Consider the following 27,627-nt stretch of genomic DNA (forward strand, 5'->3'; position numbering starts at 1 on the left):
GTTTCTCGAGAATTTAATTCTCCAACGCTTGGATATTCGATGACTCCGTTCTTTTGAGTACGTCTCTTTTTGTTATCATTTTATTTCCCTTTGTTTCTTGCTTTACCCTCTGATTTTCGCGATTTGTGGCATGCTATATAAATTGGACGTATAAACGTAGCCGTGAAGTTACGTAAAACTACGAAAATAATTGAATAATAGAAATTTAGCAAGTTTCCTCGTTCAAGTTCAACATTTTCATTTGGTAAATGAAATTATTTTTAACGCGTTTAGAGTAACTTGAGTAGTTCGAATCGAATTAAAACATTTCCCACAATGTCTTTATTAAGAAATTTCAAGGAACTTTAATGTAATATCTTTCGTAGATGTTAAAGTTTGATTCCATAGCAGAAAATGTACTTTCTTGTGCATTAAAAGTGACTTTATTATTTAGAAATTTAGTATCATATCTTTAACTATAACAGGAATTAACAATCAGTTTTTATCGTATTATTTTCAAACTTTTATGATCCCTCAGAATTTAATACGAATTACTGTGCATACGTTTAAAGTGAAGTTGCAGAATTTAATTATTAATTATATCGTGTTATAATATTCTCGTAAATCCTTGTTTATCGAATGTCACTTGCGCAAATAAAATAGAATTACATATGTAACATGCGTAAACACGTATCAATATAACAACGATGCAACATCACACAGAGTTTTATAAATTAAAATAACATGAAATTATGCTTAAATTATGCCAACACATAAAATTTCCATTTTACATAAAATTATAATATCCACACCAAAGTTAATAGTCATTCAAATGCTAAATTTTGCAACATGCTGATTTAAATCAAACATTACACACATAACCGTGAATTTCGACCGCAATTTATCAAATTAAAACCAAACATGTTAATCCTATTGAACATCTTTATGAACTTCAAAGTTGATACATACATCATTGACTTTGAAACGTAACTGAAATAATATTTCATTGAAAGTTAATCATGAAAGATATTGAGTTGTTATGCAGGAATAAAAAAAAAATAATAATTTTATATTTTATTATTCGTAATAAAAGCATTTCACTATAAAGCTTTGTGTTTCGTATAATATTGAAGTACAGTAATAAAGGCATCAATTGGAAAGTCTTCGTGTTGATGATGTCACTTTATAAAGGCATACTATACATTCCTTGTTGAACGAGAGCCATTTATTACGCAAATAATCGATAACCTATTGCATATTGAAATACTTTCTAACATTGACTGTGGTAAACGTGATACTATCCGAAATTTGAGTGATAATTTTAATTATAATGCATACATATATTCTTTTCATTATAACCACTGATAGTATTGTGCAACATTATCGTTACCTTGATATTACGTTCTATTTCTTTACATATATTTAGAAAGATACGAATTTGTATAAATAAATATAAGTAAAATAAATATATAAAATAAATAAATATAAATATCCAAGAGTCGAGTCATACATATAATATAGTACAGATATGCCATTATCTTACAATATTTAATTCTTCAGAATTATTTGATCATTAAACTATTAAACGAAGTTCGAAACGAATTAAAGTACAAGCTAAATTTCGTTAGTCTCCTGTCTCGATACGCTGCACCATTTTATCTCAGAATAGATGGTTGTCTCGAGGGATATGTAATTTCACGCGAGTCCGACACCCGTGTATCTCCATATAGCGCCAATATCACTTGAAAATTCTTAAAGCGAAAAATTTCACATTATTTGATTCAGTTTCTTAATATAATTTTTAACAATACGAGGATCGCAAGTCGTACAACTTCTTCTTTTATATTTGCCATTTTCGAGAAAAACGCTGGACGATAATAACGCGAACACTCTGTGTATGATGAAAGAACTAAGAAACCATTATTGTTTGTCATGTATTAATTTACATAAATATTTTACGAAACAAGACGCATCCTTCCATGAATTGCATACGTTATTTCTCACATGGTATGAATTACACATGACTGCAGTTTATTATGCCATGGTCGAAATAAAATTAAAGCGCATTTTAACATGTGCCTGAACACATGCCAAACGTGAATTACGTTATACTTGCATATCAAATTATTTTAATCGCTAGTTCTTATCGCGAATTGTTGGTAATTCTGCTGAGTTGCATGGACGAAGAAATGACTCTGAAGGAAAATAAATTCAGCAGTTGTTAATATTGATATGAAACATTCATTACAGAGAAGCTACGCAAAAAGCGATACAAAAATTTAATATGCAAAAATATTTGTCTCATATATATAGGATGCTCTATAACTGGTGATACAAACAAGATTATTGGACGTGAAAAAATAAATCGGTTTGTTTCTGAGAAAAACGAGTTTGAAAGTTTGTCAAGTACGCTTGAACTTGGCTACTTGTTTGATTATTTCACTATTTATTCGATTATCTTATCGAACTTTTCGTTCAACGATATTATCGAACAAATTATTATATTATCTTAATTTGCTATTTAGAGCAATATGTCGATATATTCAAAAAGTTATTTCTTCTTGAAAACTAAAGGTTAGTTTTAAAGCTTCACAGTGGTATTCCGTAGAAAGGAAAATTTCCTGTTACAATGTCTACTTACTGTTTTCTCCACTCGGCTTTCTTCGGTATGAACGCAAATTAAGACAACCTTTTTATGTCTACCATTAATCATACTTACGTGTGACCATTCGACCTATCGTGCCTTAAGGAAGGAACTTGGAACTTTCTACATTAATACTCAGTCGTTTCCCGCGTAATTGTCTCCGTTTAACTAACAGGGAGATATCATGACCGGCTGCGGCGAATGCTTGCAACAAATGGAATATTGCGAGAGGTCTGCCGCTAATTAATTAGAAATCGTCCAAACGCTTGTGATGAATAGGCTGCGTAACAGCATCATTAAAGCCTCAGTAAATTTCGAATCAAGTCCCTGTGGCGCGTAATTAGCTCATTCGCAGATTTCCGTTCAGTAAAGATTAAATAATCTTTTAATGACCAATTCTACGTTATAGCCGGGTCACGAAGGTTTGCACATGCTTATCGAATTTTGTGAAACTAAACGAAATTTTGGTACGTTGTCGCAAAGCTATTTATCCATACTTATATATCAACGTAGTTATTATTAATGTTCCAAAAAGGCATTAAAAACGTTATTAATCGTTTAAAGCACAAAAATATTGGGATGGAATTAGAAATTAGAAAATCTTTAATTTTTTGACGTTACGAAGATTATTGATCCTTAAATGGGTCGGTGCTACACCATATTAACGTAATACTACGCCTACTATTTTTATGGTTTCATGTCGATATAACGTGTATACTATTTGTAACATTGTATGTTATATTTTATGTATTTTATTTACTTTCCCTTAATAATAGTGAAAGTGAATAAATAGTGTCAGATTTTAACAATATATATATATTTAAAAGCTGTATGTAGACTTTTGTGACTGACTATATAACGTGATATCCTTCGCTTAAGAATAAGATTAAAGAGATCAAAGTTTCATCGACAGAATAAGTTTCAGCACTCTTTATGGCCACTGAAAGCTATATAGAATTCGCGTGTTAACAACCGCTAACGAACTGGCAAATTGTTTTTGTGAATATTAGCTGTAAGCTACTTGGCTCTATTATAATCCGTGCTAATTTTGCCATTGTATTCGCTTTAAGTCACGGGATTGGAAATGCTCCCCAAGCACGTGAACTCCAGTAATCTGTGTACAGCCGGACTTGGGAACACCTGTTCCGTTTCACTGCCGAGGCTAATTAGTCAATTAGCTATTCTACGAGTACTGTAGATTCGATATCTGATGCATCTTATCGCCGGGGCCGCTGCTACCGGGTGAAATTCGATGAATTTCAAAGCAGAAATTTACACCGATCAACTGCGAGATATTTCCTTAAAAAATAAACTGGATGGTAGGGAAATGGCTGTTTCTGCGAGAAACAGCGAAAGCGCATTTCGTTCCTTCATATTTGTAGTAATAGAATTTAAACGAAGCAGAATTAACAGAATAGGAGATAAAAAATATTTGCATTTCTAAAGATGAATGTATTTCTTGTAAATTTTAGTTATATCAGTTTGATATTAAAATGCCTATTGATTGCATTTATCGGAAAATTCTAAGAAATTTTACTTTATTTAGTATGTACGATTATACGTGCGATGATAATGAAATAATGGATACATATTATACAATAAAATGACTAGAAAATGAAAGCAGCGAAGTACATTGCGATAGCATATTTTTACTTAGCAAGTTGAGATATTCTTTTAACCGGAGCTATAAATTTCTTCATGCGCCAAATCTTTTTCCCCTTGTATAAAATAATCGTCCCTAAAAATGATATATTTCGCTTTTATGAGCTTTAGTTTTCGTATAGCTGTGCATAATTGCGTGTCACTCTTGAAACATGTCTATGCGTGCATACACAGATACATAGAAAACGATGTTTATTAGTTTCGTTGAGGTCACGTTCTTCTTACAAGCACAAAGAGATTGCTAACAGCTTGCAACTGATTTATGTTCCAGCTGCGTGGGTGGTGACTTTCTAAAGGTGTTTCTACATTTAGAGACCAACGGTGTTTCCGAATACACCCCCTGGACTGGTGTGCTCTGCGGCGATCTACATGACATCCCGCAGGTTCTATACAGTTCAAGATCTACGCTTATTTTAGAGCTTCACACACAGGGACCTCCATCTAATGCGACCGGCTTTTTTGGCAATTTCCAATTCATCAACAGACGTGAGTTATACGAATATTAATTCAAGTAATTAATTGTTGCTAACGATCTCCGATAGGTGTCTAAAACACTTTTGAGACACATTTTGGAAGAAAACTGTGTTTAAGTTAAATTAAGTTACGTTGTTCCACAAGTTTCAAATATCTAGCGTGCTTCTTGCGTTCAACGTTGCATCGTCTTCTGACGAAATACCTGCAATCTGTGCGTACTAAAACGTCCGACAAAGTCTGTAGAACTATACTTTATTGTTAGTTCAACGGTAAAGATGATGTTTTATGTGGAGATGGATGCCTTGTGTTTTGAACACAAGAATAGGAATTATTAGAATGGGAAATTTATAATTGAAACTTTGTTTAAAGACCTTATCTACGAATGTACATACATGAAAACATCTTGAATCGTATAGTATCGCTTATTTGATAATAATATGTCGGTTAAAATCATTTGAAGACCTCGTGCCTAAAATAGAATCTCGTAACAATTCAAAAAGATCGAAAGATAGTAAATTCTTCTTAATAAACCGAAGGGAAAGGGAGATCATATACGTGTTCTATCTTAGATCTCTTGCTTGTATAAATTGTTTCATAAACTGCTTAGCAGCCTCTATTTTAACAATAAAGATATTCACTTTTAGGTCAATGGATCAATATAAGATGTATATGTGGTGGCAAAAATCTAATGAAAACCTCTGCTAACATATTCTGCGACAATAACGTTTAATATACAATACAATCACATACATTTGATTATATTTAATAACATATTTATTAATAATATTCTAGAAAATATATTTATCTTTTTCTCTCTACGATAAACCAATTTCTATGACAAATCCAACCGCTGTATAACATATATAATAATGTAGAATATTTAACGAGGATGCATTCAAGATAAACAATTCTATTGGAAAAGTAAGTTTGTATTGACAAAAGGAATTTACAACAATAATCGTGCAGTAAAAGAGAAAGTTAATACGTGTTTCGATATGTATATGGTTATTCAAAGCCATTAGTTACGCCACTTAGCACATAGGTAATTGAAGCGGAAGATATTCAGCATTAGGATGAAAGATCTATAGTGTGAACCGCTTAAGCGCGAATTTACGGGAATAGAGAATGTTACGAAATCCCTTTAATGACAACCAAGTTTGTGCTACCAAAATTTAAACAACGGACAGTGAATAAAAGTTACGTATAAAAGATGTAAAAAGATTTTCACTTCTAGATCTTTGTTAATTTATCGAACGATTATTAAACGAATAATTAACGATTAATTAAACGAAACAAGTATTAGTAAAAAGAAAGTAAATCATATTGTAACAAATGCAATGAGCATATCATACGTCATTTTCACAGTATGCAAATGATTACTACAGGTTGAATTTATTTTTATACAAATAGAAAGAAATTTCACTATGATATATGCATTGAGAAGGGTATGAAAATATAATCAACACAGCTGGATCACGTGTTAGCCTCAACTGACTGGATGCTGATTTCTTATTCTTCTTCTTCTTCTTCTGTCAATTTTTGACACCCCTTACACGCTGGCGTGCATGCTCCGCATATTTAAGTACTACTGATGTACATCTTAGACCTGATCTTACATACATATATGCATCAGATACATAAATTATTGAAAAAGGAAATAAAACTGAAAACTATTATTATGTTACGATAGATAAGGTAAACGTTTGTACCTGTGAGATATTTCATACACTAAATATTTGCCTCCTTAGACTGTCACCAGTTAAAGGATTTGAACCATTTATCTAGCTTAAATGTTTCGTAACTACTTCTGCAAGCATTTTCTGTTCATAAATCTTTGTCATTTCCACTACTAAAAACAATGCGCCATCCGAAAAAATTTAATGGGCAAATTCTTCTTAATTAATAAAGTGTTTGGGATAAAGAAATTACATTTGAGACAAAGAACTTCCACTGAGCTGAATTTTTTAAATTCAATGAGAGGTAGATCCGTAACCATTGAAATATTACTCTATGATATTATTTATAAATATATGACTTCATTACGGAAATCTAAATTTGTCAATTAAATCGATATCATTCTTATATTTCATAATTATATTACGATCAAATATAAAATATACTATGACATTAAATATTTATTAAAAGAAAATTATATGCGGAATAATTGTTTAATTATTACTTCGTATATTCAATCCGCACGCTAAACTTTGCGCAATTTCCGCCCATTCTTCTCCTTTCCGGTATCTGCAACAGAATCATGTTATATACGTTCGCGATTATCTACAAAAAAACAACGGATTAAACCAGTCATGAATTAATATTATTAATTGGTAGTTGACACACAGAGATCCTAAATTTTTATAACAATAAGATAGATTTTCATGAACATAACTAAAAAAATAGAGATTAAATAGAGATCCGTTTCATTCACTAAATTATGACAACCACTTTATTTTAAACGTTTCATATATTTCTCTATATCGTGCGTGTTGTATAACATATATTTTTGTACCTTAAAATTTTCCATAAATGCATGAAAATCTGTAATGCAACAATACAAATTTCATTTTAAAAACCGTTAATAGTCTAAAACTTTTGCCATCTTCAGAAAGATGTAAGAAAAGAATTCTTTGACCACATTTTTATTATCCTCTTGGTTTCTGTTTGTATTTTTCCGTTAACCAAAGGACGTGTCGCGTTTCTTATTCGCGGTGATCGCGAAACGTAGATGTAGGGAAATTCCGATCGTAGATTTACAAGCAGGTCCAGGACTAAATAGCAAATATTGTCTGTAGGCTTGATAAAACCGTGGTTCGTTAGTAAACGTTTCACGAATATGACTAGGCGAAGCATGCTTTAAACACGTTGGCTTGGGAATTTTTTATTTCGCTCACGTGTATGCTAGCTTACGTGTGCCACATATAACAGTGGCATAATTCTTCCCGGCCGGAGGAGACTTTTCTCGGCCATTCCGAAATACGCGATTTTCTCATACGCTTGCTAACATTGTTCTTTTTTTATGTGTACAACGTGGAAAAGAAGCGAAACTTCGGTGCTTTCCAAAAACTCACGTGATTTGCATAAAGCGAGACATGTGCATCGAATTGTTTCGTTTTCCTACTTCTACAACTCCTAGGTTCGTTGATATATTTATAAATATAATTCGTAACATTTATTTAGTTTATCTCCTTCTTTAATTACAGTATCTCAATTACAAAACTTTACAAAAGGTACGTTTAATTTCTTGAACGATATCTGTAGTTCCAAAATAAATCAATTACGATGCGATATAACCCACATCGAGCGATTCAAGAAATTATTTAATCATCTGGGAAATTTAACAACGTTTAACATTTCAATGAAAGAAAATGCGTGTTCAAGGTACAGTGCAAGAAATGGCGAGAACCTTCGTATCAGTGCACTATAAGGTCAAACATTGTGATGAATAATTCATCCCCAGACTGAACATAACTTGGCGTTCTAAAACGAACAGTTGCTCGCATACGTTCGTTACTATACGCTCCAATTTCTCCGGACGATTGTCATCAGCGTTTTTCAAAGAGGTCTATTATGCTTATGTTCGATAGACGACCACGACTGTCGCCGAACATTGACTATCTCACAGCAATCGTTCAGCTCATGTACGACTTACAAATATGTATTCCGTTTCCTCATAAATATGTATTAGAAATGGATGAATTATTGCATCTTGATTACCCTTTATCGTGCTTAACAATGAAAGAAGGTTAATTCGACGTTTTATCGAGAAGTCTGAGAAAACTTTTGTACAAAACACAAAATATATATATCAAAAGATGAATATATATGTGTATATTTTCAAAGTTAAGTGTTCCTTTATTTTTCGTCATTTTCTCTGTCAATTTTACTTCTTTTTCAAAACACATATTTTTATTATACTACAATATCCTCAAAGAACCACACAATTTATGAATTGATGAAAAAAAATTTCGTTTCGCACAAAATTTTTCATTTCGTCGGCAAAAGAGTTTCACCTGTGCTACATACCGTGTTCAATTTACTTCTATGCGTTGCAAATGTTTAAAAATGGAGCTAATTTCTTTTGTAACTCAGGAAACAACATTTTATCTTCTCAGATGCGAACATCGTAATATCTGAACCTTCTGTCCGAGACAGAATGTCTGCCAGTAATAGATACATTTTAGTGTTATAAATAAGATTATTGCACGAGGTATTCCAAATTTAAAATTTTTATCTCCCTAGCACGTGTACTATTTATCATTTATTTATACCGCTTTGTTACAAAATATTTTTCTAATACGTTTCCTATCTACTGTAGCAAACATCGTACATCGTAACATTTGCACATATTCCCACTGACACACAGAGGCGGGCGCGCGCGCACACACACGATCTAACCATCTTTTCCTCTTAACACTTTGTGTGTTTTCACATACCTAAGCTTTTGGTGCTTTTCAATCCTATGGTACGCCACTACGTCGCCCACTCGGAACAGATTTCGGGTCAAAGTTAATCCGAGCTGGACGAAATTCATCCAGGATTCGGCCAAGCATAATGGAAGTCGATAACCAAAGAGATTAGTTAGACCAGAGATTAGACGACAGATAGGAAAATCGGTGTTCGGTGGCTGGCTTATCGTAAACCGTGTTATCAAAGCAACCTAACATATAATGCTTCACGCGAAGGAGCCGCTTGATCCCACGGCTAACTCGATCGATATTCAATTTCCTCGGCTCGATCGCCGTTACATCGAGATACTTTATCACTGTGAGTCCCCTCGTGATCGTTGATTACTAACCGTCCACGGAGCCAACGATGATATTTCACTGGCATAGTTTGCGCTAAAAGGATCGCGGAACAAAGACCTTGACAGAGCAGGAAGAAAAATGCACCGGATTTGTCGTAATGCGTGAAGAATGTCACGAATCCATTTCGTTCGATCCATCATCCGAGACGAACCCGTCACCAAAGAATGTGCGCTACTGCAACGGTGCGCCGCAGATTCACACAAGAAGAAAAACGAAAGAGAAAACCGACTTTCATACACGATATACAGGGTGTCTCGCAGTATCGGCAAAATCGCTTCGACGATGGATTCTGCACATGAGGACAATGGACTTTCTTTTTTTATTGCTTTCATGTGAAGAATCCACGGCCTAAGATGTTGTTCAGTGCTGCGGGACATCCTGTACATTCCTTTCTTTTTTTTATTCTTTTATTAGATTCGATGTTCCATTTTTGTAGTATCAAATTTTTGTAGCCATAAGAGAGTGCAGCTACAGTGATGGACGAAGGAAATTGTATAAAATAAGAAGTATACAAAGACAACATAATTGCGCAAAATGAATTTATGTTTAATGAGAGCAGCGAATAAATATAATATATACTACAGAATAGATAGCAATATAGTAAAAAATTTTTGGTACAAAAATTAGTAGAATTCAGTGTGACAATTTTGAACTTCCTTTTATCCGCCACTGTAATTTTCACGTTACGAATTCTCGCTTTACGAACATTTGGCTTTATAAATTTTTTAACCGAAATTTTTATTTTATATTGCCCATGGCAAAGGTGACTAGGAGCAATTTTTTTTCAAGGAAAAGAAAAAAATACATGAGAGATTTTTAATACATCTACTATCCCGACAGCTGCCGATTCCTCCGGTGACGAAGCAGCGAGTTAATTCTTCTTCAAAAAATTTTTTTTAATTTAAAATTTCTGTCTTCGAATTAAATTTCTGTTTTGAATTTTAAATGTCTCGTGTTATTTTATAAATATGTAAATCTTAGACTAGTAATTCTTCCTTAATATTTATTCCTTAATATTTATTTTATATTTTATATATATTTTTTCTTACGAACGTAACTCTCGCTTACAGTATTAATTCTGAGGCAAATAGATTCTCGCTGTACAAATTGCCGATACACGAAACGTCACTAGCAACCAATTAATTCGTAAACTCGGGAACCACCTGTACTACCAAATGACTCGAAATTTAATACACTTGGACCGAATTAATTAGCAAGTGAATGCTACAGTAAATACAATGGTACGCCAATATAGGTCATCCTGTCATAAGTAGCGTGGGTTTCAGTTTTCCTGTTAAAAGTTTAAAAAAAAAGCAATTATCCTTTACCAATCGACCAGTATTTTTTATAATTCACTATCTTTTTCTGGTAAATTTTCTATTCCGACTTTTTAAAAGCCCGATGATAACGCCTCCCATTGTTTCGAACTTGACTCTCGGAAAAACAGCATTCTTTATGACCAACACTTTTCCTAGCCATCGTAATAAAAATTCTTTTCAGTTCGGTATCGCTTTATCACCGCGAGATAAAATATTCGCGAAAACAACGTTCAACCTCCATTGACGAAGCTTAATCTCAAGACTATTGCATTCTTTTAATAGACTCGCGATCACACTCTACGGACACATTTTCACAGTAGTACCTGGCAACGATGCGTTAGAAAATTCGGCGTATTCCCTCGTAGATTATACGCGTCCATTAAACGCTAAACAGCAAGCTAACCGTGTGTCGGAGCGTGAAGCGTGTTCGCTGATTAACCATGTATAATTAAAATGTAATTTCTCCCTCGTAACCGGGAAGTTTTAATCAAACGGGGCTTAAACCAAAGAACCAGCGGATGGGACTATAGCGCGATACACTAGGGGGATGATTATCGCGGTGGCTGCGGACCGCGGGATTCCCAGTCACCTTTCTTCACCACTAATGTCCAGTATTTTATGCAACTGAATGTTATTTGCACATCTCGAGGATTATTTAGCGATATCTTTCTCGAACACGGTTGTTTTTGGAAACGTTGTCCGTTTGAATTATTATACAGCGAATTGTTATACCGCGAACTTTTCTACGTGATACTTGCGCACAATTGGAAACATTATTTTGACGCTATTTATACTGTATCAAACGTTATTTATAGACACAATATTCTTCAGTTTGTTATTTTACCTTTATCGCGTTGCTTCCTGCTATCAGAGCAGCACAGAATTTAATATGTACGTACGTTTTATTTGGACGTTTAAAATGTTTATATTTACAATTTAATTTTTACTACTTTGGTAAGGTAAAATTGATCGAAAGCAATATGAAATATGAAAATCAATCCGCTTTGTAATTACTTCCTTCGTTAATTCCTGAAACGAGAAAATAATGACGCAATTTTAATACACGAAACTGATATTATTTAAAGCGGATTAGTATCTCGTGCAACTTGAAGCAGTGCTGCGAGCCATTTCAATATAAGGACCAACCGTCTGATTATGTATGCGCCAATATCTCGTATTTTAGCTTTAAATAAATCTCATTTATTATCTGTACCAGCTGGATCAAAATCAATGTTATGACTGCATTCTCCGGAAAAGGTAGAAATTGATCGAGTACGTAACTGATACTTGGTATAATGAATTGAGATAAAGTCTAGGGATAATGTATTACTCCTAAAACATGTTCAATTACGATAAAATGAGGCTCTAGGGGATATATCTGGGTACATGTTGTTATTAAATTACTTTTATCTTTCAGAAATGATGATACAGAATTATTACAATATGTGATATTATTTCCCAATAATATTGCAAATAATTACAATAGGTATAATAAATAAACAATGTTGCAACAACGAGTCGCTGTACAGAAAATAGATAAGGCAGAAGATTACACGATCACAGGATAATGTACTTACCATCCTAACAACTTCATCGCCTCAATTTCCCCGAAATTCGGCAATTAATGAGAAAACGGTGGGGGCGATGTCTTGGAAATCATCTCAGCGAAACTATTGCTTATAACATACATTTATTAAGCAAAATTTTCTTTAGTTGCGCATAACCGTTACAAAATTTGATAATTATTAATTTCATTGTGCAACGAATCGTAAACATATTTGTACGTAGGAAGCCATTAACGTAGAAAGCCATAAATTAGATAACACTCGAGTTCCTAAATTATTAGCGAATTATTAAAACCATTAAGAATATTTAATATTACCTACAGTAATCTCATCAACTATACACAAGTAACCCTAATTTCCTTTTCATCTATACCTATTTTTCGATAACTGTTTAAACCGATCTTTACATTCATAGTAGCAGTTTTCGTATTGTATTCACGTTATCGTTGGCTCCACGAGTGCCATAAATGATTGCACGAATCAGATTTACATAGATGTTAGACAAATGTCACGCTTTATTCAAATTACTTAAATCGTAGCAAGTATATAATCAACTATATAGTTTGTTCTAGGAACTGCAATAGACCGAGCTAAACCACACTATAACATTAAATTTTTACAAAATATTAGATCGTATTCGCGTACTTCTTTCTAACGATGTTATCCGAATCATTCACATTGTTGACAATTTCTTAGTTAGTTACGAACTTGGTTATGAAATTTGTGTCGTTGCGATCGTTGCAAAAGATCTAGTACCTAAAACGTGAATAACCGATGACCATCGTAGCAGTAAACGTGTTTATGGGTTGTTTACATCAGCTCGTGGAACCATTTATCGATTCTCGAAGAACCATGAATGCCAAAATCGCGCTTGTCTCTCAGACATAACGTGGAAAGTCGACTCCTGGTGAGAAGTTTCTTCTCTGTTCGAATATTGCAAATCGTCGATGATAGCGTTGTAACGAGTCGTAAACCGTCCAAGCCACCGTAAATTTTCGCGTCAAATAGTAGTAAGATATATGCAGTACTTGTCAGCTACCCACTGGCTATCCGATCGAAACTCGACGAGTTACGATTAAAATTCTAACGAGACCCGAACTCTCAGTACTTATCGCTCTCAGTGATAAAGAGTTCTGCATTACGATGGTCAAGATAAAGAGGAAATATGGTACAAGTACGAAATGTCTCTGGGCTATTTGCACCGGTATTGATTAAAGTGGCCAATTGAGGCTGTTGGACTATTTTCAACTTTCTCTACCACCGGCATCGTGCTAATTACTTGGAGACTGGCCGTCCGAGATATCGACTGAAATTCGATTTCCCCTTTTATCTGAATCCATTTGAAGCCTTCCGGCAATTAGAAGAAGAGCCACCACTTTCGACGCATGTTATTGCTCACTTTTGAAAAATTTAAATCGTCGTTACGACACGGTCTCGTTGATGTTAACGGAACGCCATTCGCCTGAAATTATCTATGGGAATGTTAGAAATTGGTACAAAAAAAAAAAAAAGAAAAAAGAAAAGAAAATAAAGAAAAGGAATGGAAAAGCTTGGTAATCGAAGCTTCGTAAAGAATTCATTTCGAACGAGCATGTCCGCGGCTACGAAATCATACAATCAAACAAGAACCATTCACGTCTCGGAAATTAAATTCCTTTGTCCGTAGCCCTTACATCGTGAAAGCATTTTGTTCGCAGTTTTACAGTTTTACCACGTGGCTATTGTTATAAAGCGAAGTTTACTTGCCATTATATGCCAAAGCAAATTTACTAACAATATAAGCTATTTTTGTGCAAGGTGAGCCGTATTGTTTTGACATTAATTGTAGTAGGATAATTGGGAAAGTGTAATATTATATCTACGAGTTGGTAAATCCTCTCGAGATTAATTTTTAATTAATTAATTTTTTTAATTTTTAATTTTTTAATTAGAAAGTTAGAAATTGGAAAAAGAATGTTGACTTTATGAATGAGCGTCGAAGTGAATGAAATGTATATTGAATTTGCTATTAGAACTTTCAAAAAACATCACATCAGGTATCTAATGTTCTCTGATAGCATAATGGCAGTTTAATATTATGAAGGCAAGTTCTCGTGCGGTCACGAGTTGTCTAGACATTATATGCGTTTAACGTTGTTCAAAGTATTGCACGTTCTGTGTATTATTCTCCATAGAATGAATTTCAATAAAATTTCATTAATTCTAAAAATATGACGTGAATATTTAGATTACTGTAATTAATTATCTCGTTCGATTATGACCAGCTGTATTGTTAAAACGTTTTGAGATCGCGGTTAAAAGAAACATATGTTTTTCTGGTTATACTGTATAAATTTTACTACATTTCGGTTAGAAAGCTTGATCTTATAAGATGATTCGCTACGGGGAGGCTATTTGGTATGGTCGTTTAAACGTACGCTCTGGATTTTATCATTTTGACAGTTCTATTATCGTTACGAAAAATATACCACAGCAGAATCTTCCTTCACGCAATAAAATATGAGCAATATGATTCTCACAAGGATGAACACCGAGAAGAGAGGAGTTTCTGCAATTTTCGTAACAATCGTATGGTTGTTCTACCGAATATCTTTTTAGTCTACTTAACATAAAACTTGTTTAAAACATTGCAAGTCTCTTTTGTTCGCGTTTTATGTTATTTCAACCAAAGTGCTTGTGAAATTTAAAGATTTTATTACGCAATTTTGGTAAAGGAAATTACCAACTATTAACAACTTTCAGATCTTTAAAGAATTGATTTTTTCAAGAACAATAAATTTCCTACGTTTTGAAATTTGTATAGCTATCGTCAAATACAGTTAAATTAGAAGTAACGGTAACACGACACGAAATTAAAATTAACGGAACTGTACTACCAACGTTGGTCCTTGAAGCAGTGGAATATGATATTTTCTATTCAATTCCTGCTTCTGTAGCGATGCCTTTCAATAATTAAAATTTTACCTACAACGAACGTGAAAATACGACCGTTGGGGAAAATATCCTTTTTCATGTAACTGAAATGATCGTTTCGCGGATCCAAATGCCTTTCCACCTGGCTGATGAAACCATTTTAAAAAAATGAGACTGTTCTGGTACAGCGAAAATTTTAATCAATGCCGGCAACGACTTGCTTTCAATCGATAATTAATTTTCTTTTAAAAGGTAATTCAGTCGAATCGAAAACAAGCACAAGCACTACTGGAAAGTTGTTTTCGACGGTATGCCCGAGCGGTGATAATTTTCTTTCATAATCCCATTGGTACAACTGGGTCTCCGCCGCTGTTTTATGCAACCGTTTCCGTTTGTTGTGTTATTTCAACGATACCTAAGAGACATCTGATACGGAAAGTACTTAAACTCGTGAACTTTTTCGTAGGAGTTAAAGGTAAATCTGCTTCCTCCCTCCCTTTTTCTCTCTCTTTCTCAGTGGCGATGGCGAACGACCGAACGAAACTTTGTCTCGGCACGTCCGTCTCTTTCACAGCCTCGTAAACAACTTGCCACGTCATTACGAGTTTCAGTAGAGAATATCCCCAGCGACGTACAAAGTTAATGAAACTTAAGAAAATTTCTTGCTGTTCATTTCTGTCCCAGGATCACATCTAGCAACGTTCTTCCTTCGGGGGTTAATTTATTTAAATGGATACGAGACAACTAGAATACCAAGTGCAACTGACGTTTGTTCGACGTAGTTGTAAATGTTTAAAGTGATTTGTTCTAGGCTCGAGCGGATCAGGCTTCCTAACTTTTAAGCTCTTTCGGTGCCTTTAAATTTGTATCCATTTATTTGCGCAGAATTCATAGAATATATTGGTTCGAGCGCGTTACAGACGTTTTATCTCTTTTTTTTTTTCTTTTTATATTAATGGCTTTAATTATTCTATCTATGAGAATGGGAAGCAACTAAATGTACAGAATGTTCCATTTATTCTGGTAAATAATTCTGTACGTTACGTATTCGACTGAATTACGTATGTTTTGTGAATAATAGCAAGTATAAAATATCTATAAAATAAACTGAGAAATACTTTATTAAAAAGATGTAACAAAAATACGAAATAACAATGGATTCATATTGGGTTGAACGTGGATTGATATTTACATTAGTTTCATTTCAAAGTCTTGTTTGTTCATACAAAATATATGATTGATACGAACGAAAGATTTAAAAAATTTGATACAAATTTCAAAAATGTAATTTAGTACACAAGAAATTTCTTATTGACGCTCTGTAATATTGGTTAATATATATTACTACCGTTAAATAGTTCAAACAAAATTAGCTTCTTATTTTCTAAATATCATTCTTGCGAGTATTTTACAAATGTCTCTATGCCTGCCGTTTTTACATCGTTGTTAACGTACAATAGCATTGAAGATCGATGCGCTGACCTAATAGGAATCGTTTCTATGCGTAGCTAACGTTTCAATCTGGCCACGCTACTTTCCTAAATCCGGTAGAGATCGCGAGCTAAAAGTTTGATCGTTTAAGCGGGTCATTTAACCGTAATGAGATCACAGGGTTAAAATACCAAAAAGTCTCACTTGCTACGTTTTCGATACTAGCTGTTCACAGTTGCTGCTTCAGGCAGGATTAATTGAGCGACCGGTTACTCGAGTTAAAGAGAGCCGGTGAAACATCGCTCGCGCAAACTCCGAGCAAATCTCGTGAACGACGTTAGCAGACTCTTTTAACGTCCGCCCTTTGAGTCTGTGCCGAACGGCTGGAAAGGGGGTAATGCTCCGTGAAACAACTTCGAATCCGCTGTCTTGCTTGTGACAGTGCGGTTATGAAGTTGCGGTTGCGTAAAATGAAGAACGCTTGCGAATCACAGACAGAAAGGAAACAGTAGGCAGAGGTTTTTAGATTTGTAACTTACGCGACGAATGTACTCGGCCGTTAGCTTATTTTTGACTTGGGCAAGATATTTTAATTACACGATTACGATCGAATCAAAGTGCAACGATTTGAATCTTCGTAATGACCGTCGTTAGGCGTAATAGGACATTCTGACCCGTTTAAATTTTAAAAGCTGATATACAGGATGGTCGGTGGTACCACCGGATGCAGGACTATTCCACGAGAAAAAATAAGGCGAAAATATACGATACAATTTTTTCACACGACCTTCCGTTTCCAAGAAAATCTTGGAAATCTGAAAAGACTGAAAATTTGACAAGTAACGCTTTGATTGCCACGCCGAAATCACACGTTCCGCACAGGACACCACGGGAGTATTTTTATTACTCAAAGCATATAATGGCAAAATAATAATGAATCGATGATGTAAGACAACATTCTTTCAACATTCTCTCAAGCGCTCCGGTCACCAATGACCACCGTGTCCGGTCATACATGACCAACGTGGCAGTCAAAGCGTTAAAATTCGTTCAGAAAATGCTTTGTTTTCGAAAGAAATAAATTTGAGAATGTATCGCGTGCGTGTATTAGACCGGTTCTTAAATTAAACATTTTCAAGCTTTATTTCCTTAAAAATGAGATCTTAAACAAAAACATTTTATTTCATATCTTCAACTTATTTTTTCACGTAGAATCAGCCTGTACACAGTTGTACCATCAGTTGCGGGCCACTCTGTATAATAATAAGACGTCGTATGTCAGTAGACAGGTTTAAGAAAATTATTTAGTCAAAAGAAAAGAGGACTGAATTGCATCTTACTATTTACTAATTACTATCTCCTCTCGTTACCGTTCCTTTTCAATTTGTCATTATGATACAAATAGGCCGATCCTTTTCAGTTTGCGGAATCAGTTATCTCGAGGCCGGACACATTGAAACATCGGGACACGCAAAAGTTTCGCCGTGCGGAACGTTTCGAGTGATAATTTCGCCAGGGCAGATTGTGAAGTGTCGGCTACGTGAAACAGTTGCGAGGGAGAACACACCCCGACATTTCGTTCAATTAAACTCTCAAATTACTCGAGCAAATATCTGTGTGAAATTTTATTCATTGGGTTTAACACATAGGTTGTCACCTCTCGTTGTACCACCGTATCATCGTCCACATTGTTTGAATCAAATTGTGTTTACCCGGTCGTTATTTATATTCATTTAATTTCTGGAAAAGTAATAAATGTCAGTGGTGCAGAAATTACGACATCACGACGGGCGTTCGCAACATTAAATTCATACGAGTCGTTTTTCATGTTCTTTTCACACGTTATTCTTCTTATTATAATGTTATATACACACACGCAGCGCCTACGTATCTGCAACCTCGTTTTCTCTCTGATGCTTTTTTTATTTTCATCGTTTCTTCTCTAGTTTACATCGTGTCGTATCTATTTGTTATTCTAATTAACAAAAAATTATCAAAACGACAAATTTTCTGCTTTTTGTCAATTTTATTCGCAAATGCCATGTATTAAAAGTAAAATTTGCTACCATTAAGGGAATAGTTGAAACTTTATAATTTTCCCTGATGATTATTACCATTTGACAAATATTTCAGGATATGAAAAAGGTTCACTTACTGCACCGATAAAGAAATGACACAGTTTTGCGTTACAATGCAACAAGTTTCAAGTTTAACGGTTAACTATTGCTTGCATTCTCAGTCCCGATAAAACAGTAGATTTTATTTACGATAACAATAATCTTCCAATGATAATTATGCAGTATACTAGCGGTTATTTAATTATCGCTTGGAAAAATAAAACATTCAGGCCGCGTGAAAGCAATTATCGAAAAATAATCAAGCTCGTTAGCAACTCCCAAGCGAAATCGCTCGACATTATCCCCTAATTCTCACTGGAGAATCACTTCGTAATTTCATTCGCACAAGGAATATACCATTAAACGCTTCACTCGAAAACATATTAAATCTGGCGTAACCAAAACGCCACGGCATGAAACAATAAAAGCTCATTAGCTAACGATCATGGCAATCAAGTGCATAAACAGTTTCGTTACGCAACGCTACGCAACACTTAACGTCCGTCCTATTATTTGATGTAATTTTAAAATCACATCGAACAGTTCCGTCCGCAAGGGAAGGGCCTGCGTGTTTGCGGTGTTCTGCAATTAAAACGCCGTAATTTGCGGAGCGCGTTGATCGCCGGAATTGAGTAAACGGCGCGCAACAGCGTTTCCAAACGCGTGCGCGCTACAGCCAACGTGTATCATAGCTATTGCCTTAATTTGTGCGGGCGCGGATAAATTGATAATGAATCCGATGTGTCGGTACACGATTAATTTAGGGAATTCAATCGTCCCGATCGAGAGACTCCTCATTCTAAGCGAACGATTCCTATTAGGTCTGATCAAATATTGACATTCCCTTAAAGACGGATAGATTTTAAGATCGCTGCAGTCTGTGTGCTCGAGATTAATTGCTTTACTACGTACGCGCATTATACGTTAAGTTGACTTTGTATAAGCGAATAGGTATAATAAGTAGACTGCTGATTTTTACACATTTATGAAAAATTTGAAAGTAAAGAAAATGCATAGAACGCGCGTAATATGCAAAGATGAGTAAAACATGTAGGGTAAAACAATCGTTGTGACATTTAATAAACGAAACAAAAACGATTGAAAAATATTGCTAATAACAGCCGGAAGAGCAGTTAGTAGATAAATTGACGATTTCGTTGTTTATTATATTTATGTTTGATTGTTTTCCAAGATATGCATAAATCAATCTATCCAAAAGAAAAAGTGATGGGACTTTAAGCGGCTAAAGCTAAGCCTTCCTGGAACTACAGTCAATAAATCCCAGTGGTCAGGGATTTCGATGATTGAAATATCGCAAAGGAAATATTGCTTGCTGGCGGGATGTCTAGATTTGTCAAACGGATGCATTTTATGTCAAACGTAGCGGATTTTATCTGGATTTTACTCGAAACACATTTCCTCTAAGAAATTCACTAAATTTAAAAATTAGACGAACGCACTGAAAAGAATACAAATTGTCATTTCGATAAATTGCTTGTATCAATAACATTTAATACATCGATACAATTTTTCCACGTATGTATTTTAAAAAATGTGTGATTTCCCGTGACAACGATGTATCGAATTGATTGCATATCTTTGCGATCTCACAACTTAACTGGACTTCAAATTAATGATAGATAGATCGATAATGTGTAGGTGGAAGGTCTGACATGTCTCGTTTTGTCAGCGACTTGGCAGAGAAAAGCTTTATACGCTGCAAAGATCCGATTCGCGGTAAATATAGTAAATAAGCGTTAAGTAAAACATATTTCGTGTAGTCGACCGTATGTCGTTTTTGCAGAAAATGGCTTTCGTAATGGGATTAACGTACACAGAGAAAAGGAACGAAAAGAGGAAGATTAAGCTACGAGATTACTCCGTAAGAAAATACGGGGAAAGATTTTTTGCCGTTTTTTGGAAAAGAAAGAGCGAACCGTATAAATCATTCTGGCTCACGTACCTGTTTAGAGAATTTCGAAATTTATTTCTTCATGCTGAGAAACTCGAATAAGACTTTCCTCTAAATACTTGTACAATATTCGTATCCTATTTTATAAACAACCATTCAAATAATAATTATCTTATAAATAGCAATTTACAAGAACAGATTTACAATTCTTTAATGTCAGTATTATATAATACGTTTCTATCGAGATTTAGTAAGATTAAAATGAATAGAAAAGTGTATTTTCGCCGTTTAAAACCTCGAGGTATGGTAAATTTACAATGTAAGAGCTTTATTTGTTGAAATTAATGTCAATCTATATAACTCTTTATGAGGAGATTTTGTTTCTTAAAAAAAAAAAAAAAAAAAAAAAAAAAATAATCAGCGGCAAATGTCACCATCAGATAATACATCAATATTTTATAAACAATACACATAAAACAATCAGGAAATTTTTACATATTGTCTACTCGGAAGATAGTAGAAAATGTGCGCTGAATAATGTATTTTGATTTAAATCGATATCTCAATTCGTTCCGAAGATACAGCCCTTTAGGGTATAATAGATGTGTCTAAGTTTATAGAAATATGAATGGCAGTTCGCAGCGGTTTGACCTACATTTTTTCCAAGAAATGCGTACGCTTAGTAAGTAGTAATAGTAAAAGAAGCGTAGACGCTGTCTGTCACTGACCAGCGCAATATTAAAAAGAGGTTGCGATTGGAGTGGGAGGTCTGAGCGTGCGAGAGAGACAGCGATAGAGAATTAGTGAAAAATTCGATTCTCCACGAGAACGATGATATCTTAGCAACGGAAAATCGAAGCAGAATAAAGCGAAGAGCATTTTGCAGGGCAAGTTCCTTACGACTTCAACTAGATTTCAAAATTTTCATTGGATTTGCAACAGTAGTTAACAGTTTCAATAGGCATTACTCGTGTATTTTAAGGTTTATTGGAATAAATGTGTACATTTTTTTAACAATACTGTTTCTAACGGTATCTTTAATAGTTTATATACTAATTATAATACAAAACTACGTGTATTGCGCAAAATTTCAAATAAAGATTCTGTTGGTGAGGAGTATTACCAATTTCTCGAACTTTTATATGATACTTGTGCTGTGTCGGAACAAACGCTTATTGAAGTATTTGTTTTTACTATATCGTTTACATATTCCGGTATTGTTAATGGTTTTTAAGCTAATTTTAATGCAAAATTATGTATATTTTCGAAAATTTTCAATGAAATGTTTTATTTACTGACGTAACCAACAATTTCTCTTTCTTTGTGCGTAATACTTGTGCCACGCACAACCATAAAGTATTTATGTAATAGTAAATTCATCTCACATTCACGTTGGAGAATACGAGCCACCCCCTTTTCCTTGTCTTATCGAGAATTTCAATAACCCAAAAGAAGAGGAATTTACGCTGGCGCAAAGTTATCTTTTCTGTTAACCAACCGGGTCCAGCCATTCAAACGAGAAAATTCCTGACAACGCCGCGCCGGTCTGATAAACAGAGCCGAAAGAAACGAGCATCGCCTTGTTCGTTTTATCGGCCATTCAAATCTGGCCTGGTTTGGCTTCTAATCGCTATCAGCCGGTCTGTTGAACACAATCGACCCACGAACGTACGCTGCCGTGTACGTGCACTCGTGCACATCGTATTCAAACACGTGCACACGAATCGTACACCACGGAAACGCAGATAGCGCGTGCCACCAGTAGTAGCCTGCTGGTGCAAAGTGACTACGTGTCCCGCGTACAAAGCCCATTAAAATCTATCCACCGGAGCAGTAGCGCGAAATTTAAGAAGAATCTCGAGCGCACGTTCCTATGGCTTTGTGGAAACGACACGAAGAAGATGGTTTTCTTAATATATAGGTACTTTCAACCTACGACGATATGTCGGTGGAAAAGAAACTGTTGGATGATCAATTGCCTTTATCCAGTGCAACTTACGTTTTGCTCGTGTCCAGTTCAATGCGTGTACATATTTGTTTTGTACACAGGTTGTTTTTACGAGATATTCCGACGTGTTTTGTAAGCAACTTCTAGAATCCTTAGTCATCAAGAGCAGAGTTCGTCATCGATGGAAGTCCCTCCATCGAGATGCGCTTGATAAATCGTGAGAAAATTATTAAAATCTTTAAGAATCGTTAAACTGTGTAGGATTGGTATATATATAGGAAAATTAAATGTTTTCTTTGACTCTATCCACTATATCTCTCGATCATTGTTTTAGCCAATTTTCATTCCACCCTTTGGCTTTCTATTCTATCTATAACAGAAACATTATACATATATTAATATTACATGGTATTAAAACAATTTAAATTTTGCTTTTTGATCATTACTCTGTCATTAATTCAAGTGTATATTCCTGGCAATAATAATCCGGTATTGTTAATAGAAATCGAGCAAAATGTTCACACATCTATGAGCGGCAACATACATGTATAGTCAATACGGTCTTGTATTTTCATACCCGGCACAAAACAAAAGTTTTAACCAAGAAATTCATTCCCCATGGTGGAACAACGCAACTCCCAAGAGAATCGCAGTTGCGGTTCGTTTATGCGTCGTTTTTTTTTCGTTTCTTCGGTCTTCTTTACGGTAGAAGTCGCCGTGACGAATGGGCGACGCTCGATTGGGTCTCGTCTTCCGGAAATTCGTTCTTCCGTCGCGTCGCTAGACAGAGCGTGCTAGAGGCTGCCTTGAGAATTGCAGAGACAAGGGTTAAAGGTGAAACGAAAGGAACGAGTCGAAGGTGCGATGAAATCAGTACGCCAAGATCGTTAACAGGCTCGTTGTAAATCCAATAAATTTCGTTATAACGCATTTAGAGCAATAATTTTAAACGTCTGTGACTGACAGAGCCTCGCGATTAATGGGGATCATCGAGTGTCACGTAAACGTGACGACTTGTCAAGAGAAGTATATGCATCGCAATTGATAGTGCTCTCTTTAACGCCCGAATTACTTACTTCCGATCGATGCTTCACTACATATATGTAGATTAATGTAGAAGATTGTATAATCATGTTTCTGTCTGGATGAAATTCAACGTTACTTTCGCTAAAAAAATTCCTACTGTTTTTACTTATCGCGAAAACAAAGAATCTGAACTCGATCATTTTGATAATTCTAATACAAACGATAGACATTTAGAAGGTTCGAGGAAAAAATTAAAAATTAAAAAGGCGTCTTACACCGAAATATCCTAAATTCGAGACAATTTGTACGCTTCAGCTGTTCGTTCATTAACAATTAAAATGTGTAAGACGTGCGCAGCTGGCATTTCTGTACGTTTCAAACTACTATTCTAATAGTAACTTGATAAAGGACTCTTCTATCGTAATTGATGTAGAGAAATTGATTACTTTCTTGTATCGATGCCCGTACTGTTGCACAGAAGAAATTACCCTCAGCTTTACAGATTCGGCTTGCTGGCAGTCGTAGTCTACGTCTGGATAATGCGGACATTTAACGAAACGCAAAATATCGAATTCGATTGAATATATCTTTCTTGTAACCATTAACGTCTGACAGTTCTTTGAGGTCAAGAATTTAATTTATGTTAATGTAGATGGAATCGAATCGAATTAATAGAATTTAATCTAGATGAGAATCGAAGAGAATTATTTTTTATTTTAATGGGAAGACTTATCTCTCTTTATTTTTTGCATTGAGCCTGGAAAATTGGCGTCGGCAACATTTGCTCTTGATTTACAACGGATTTCCGTTTATAGAGCACTGTACTGTAATATTGTAATAAGTGGATATAATAAATATCGTATCATGAAACAAACTACAAATGCAATCTACTGCATTCTAACAATTCTTTTTATTCAACACTGGTAACGTTCCGTGTTTCCACTGTTGCTGCTGCTAAATAATGCATTCGTACGAATACGTACGGAATGTTAAATGGTGCAATCGTACGTTTGTTCGATAAAAGTTCATAATAAAATGGACGTCCTTAATTCTATGAAAAACACCCCGCCAAAGCAGCAATAAATATAAATCTACATAAAAGTTATCCTTCTGATATACAGTGAACAATGTTTCTTTCCCGAATATTCAAAAGCAAATCGCTCATTCTTTCAAAAATAAATCTGCAAAATAGATCTTTTCCCCTAAACACGTAAGAACTTTCAAGTATAACGACTGCCTTAGTGAACACTGTAATACATGAACATTTTCTATATCTTTTCACATTACGTGCATTCTCTACATTTTTACGCTTTCTCATTTCCCATAAACACTTGAACATCCGAGTTTATCCGCCTCGTTCAAATATGACGAACATTCGTTTCTCCGAGTTATTTGATATCTCACCCTCGATACTTTTATCCTCTGTAGCTGCTTTAAGTAATATTTTTGTCACATTCTTTAAATACCATCGAAAGCTGGACGAACATAATACCGAAGGTAATGCAATTCCACGAGCCACTCATTTCTGGCATAACAATCCAGCTGATCTTCAACTGTTAAACAGAAATCCGTCGCGAATAAATGTGATCGCTGTTACACAACGGAATTAATATTCCTTCCCGTGTATATTGTTGTACGCCCTATCAAACGTAGGATGCTGAAAGCACGAGTCACTTAATTATCGCTGGTCTGGGTTGAGAAAGGGAGTATGTACTAGAATTTGAACATATACCCGTAGTCTCCTGTAATTACTTGCAGGCTTAGGAATGATGATAAACTGACGGAGATTTGGCTACATACACTCTTAGCGCGCGAAGCTCTATTATGAATGAGCGAATGAAATTTCGCGAGCTGCCTCTTATACGTAGGTGTTGGAGGTCTGTATCACTATTCTGTTGCGCAGCAACATTGAATTTCTCGAGATTCTAATAGGAGATAAATGGTACGATCAATTGCGATCATTTTTGGATCTCGCTACTTCCATATTGGTACGAATATAAAATATAGTAAAAGGCCCTTATTCGTTGAAATACAAATATACTTTAAAGAGTATAAATATCGTGTAAAAAAATATTCCAAGGTGTAATTTCTCACTGACGTTTGAATATTGCTGTATCTAAAAAGAATCTTTAAAATATTTATATTATAACATTTTTCGATCAAAGCTTATCTATATGTATAGTAGATAAAAGTGTCCTCCGATTTTCTATCCTTTTTCATGAAATTTTTTAATTCTTTTATCAATAGTTAAAATCTATTTCGACATATTTCCTCTTTTTTTCTGGAAACGCGTTTATTTTAAAATACTGACAACATAAAACACTTCACGCAGGAATTCAAAATGAAAAGTTTTTTATCTCAGAATCATATTTTAAATTAAATTATTTAGAATCGTATTAAATTAACTCATTTTTATTTGAGATTTCAATAGATCTACATTATAGCCATTTTATCTATTCATTGCTTTTTGTATTCATTATTTATCGACCTGTAGGGCTTCAGCATTCGAAAGGTTAATTAATAACGGCAATAATATTAAATTCCGATTAAACGAGGTTCTATCATAAATCAGGTTTATATGATCTAAACTAGTGCCTATGTGGTCTGCAATTATGTTCGTAATTTGTACGCGTCCCTCCAAATGATCTCGGTTCTCCGCTTTCAACGAATCGTTCGGATCGTATGTTCCTCGTACGCAAATTGGATTCAATTCCTTTTCTACTCGTGGTTTTTAATATAAATAATCTCCCATGCATTTTTCCCACTCTTACTTACTAAAGTGAAAGTAGAAAAACGAATTAAGAACTTGAAAAGGGATTGAAATTTAAATCCAGATATAATTAGCTTGAAAATTTCGCTCGTGGACTGCTTAGATTCTCGGCTGTGCATTTTGAAGAATTGTGGCGCGCTCTTCCTTCTATCTCCGTGCTCAATCCCACGCTATTTTACAATTTAAAGGGCGAATTCCGTGATGGGCTAACTAGCTCGCAGTTTTTTAAACGTTTTAGGTACTTTCATACCATCACTTGCCTACTTCTGCGAGCAAAAAGCGCAATTTTTTTCGAGAAAAACATTTCAACGACTTTGCAAAACAGAAAAATAATTGTTTAAAAAATGTCAACTAAATGAATTTGTAAAAATTCCATTTTTATTTCTATTCAATAGATATTTAAATTCAACGATATTTTAATTTCACCTGATTGGGAACACGATTATTAGAATTAATTTTAATTTTACAGAGAATTAAATAACGTTAATTCATCGAGTCAACATTTTCAAAAGAGAGGTGTATAGACTAAAAAAAAAACAAGAATAACTTTCGTGTTTATCGGAAATAAAAAGTGTGGCGCGCTCTTCATTTCGATAGTAGTTCGTTTTGGGTTGGCAACAATACCGGCGATCTGTAGATCACCAATCTGCCCCATACTAGAAAGGATTTAAAACGATTTTCACGTCAGTCGGCAGAAAATTCAATTATTATTTTTCAATCCCAACAATCTGTTCCTCCCACGCGAATCCGTGGGCTGGTGTGTTCCTAGAGAATATTGACTTCCGCGGCCGCACATAATTTCAATTTCAATTTGCATGCACGTCAAATGTTTCGTTCATTTGATTTTAAGAACGCGTTGAATCAGAAAATGCTTTTTTCTTGGTTGGTAATTCGAGTTTTAATTAATTCTAATTATATTTTATAAATACGATCTTTTTCCTTCGTCAACATTGATAATTCTCCGTTGCTTCTAATTATTTCAACATGATCAAATGAATTTACGAACAGTACGGTTTTCCATAAAGTAAACCAAATATATCTACACTAAAATGTTATGTA

At 34.6% G+C, this 27,627-nt stretch overlaps 1 protein-coding gene and 1 long non-coding RNA gene across 3 annotated transcripts in view; one reads left to right on the forward strand and one right to left on the reverse strand.

The window, feature by feature from the left end:
- Nucleotides 1-27,627, forward strand: part of LOC100651020 (suppressor of lurcher protein 1) — a 514,096-nt gene that overhangs the window by 155,990 nt on the left and 330,479 nt on the right. For both annotated transcript variants that reach the window (XM_012316672.3, XM_012316673.3), the window contains exon 4: nucleotides 4,557-4,771. In XM_012316672.3, the coding sequence (XP_012172062.1) occupies nucleotides 4,557-4,771 (215 nt within the window). The remainder of the gene's footprint in view (nucleotides 1-4,556; nucleotides 4,772-27,627) is intronic.
- LOC125386413 lies at nucleotides 5,462-25,984 on the reverse strand. Its single transcript, XR_007226536.1, has 3 exons — nucleotides 22,824-25,984; nucleotides 6,469-7,003; nucleotides 5,462-6,365 (listed from the first exon to the last, which is right to left on the reverse strand). It is a non-coding gene; the product is annotated as an uncharacterized LOC125386413 (long non-coding RNA).

This window comes from Bombus terrestris, chromosome 15 (genome assembly GCF_910591885.1).
Source record: "Bombus terrestris chromosome 15, iyBomTerr1.2, whole genome shotgun sequence".
Lineage (NCBI taxonomy): Eukaryota > Metazoa > Arthropoda > Insecta > Hymenoptera > Apidae > Bombus > Bombus terrestris.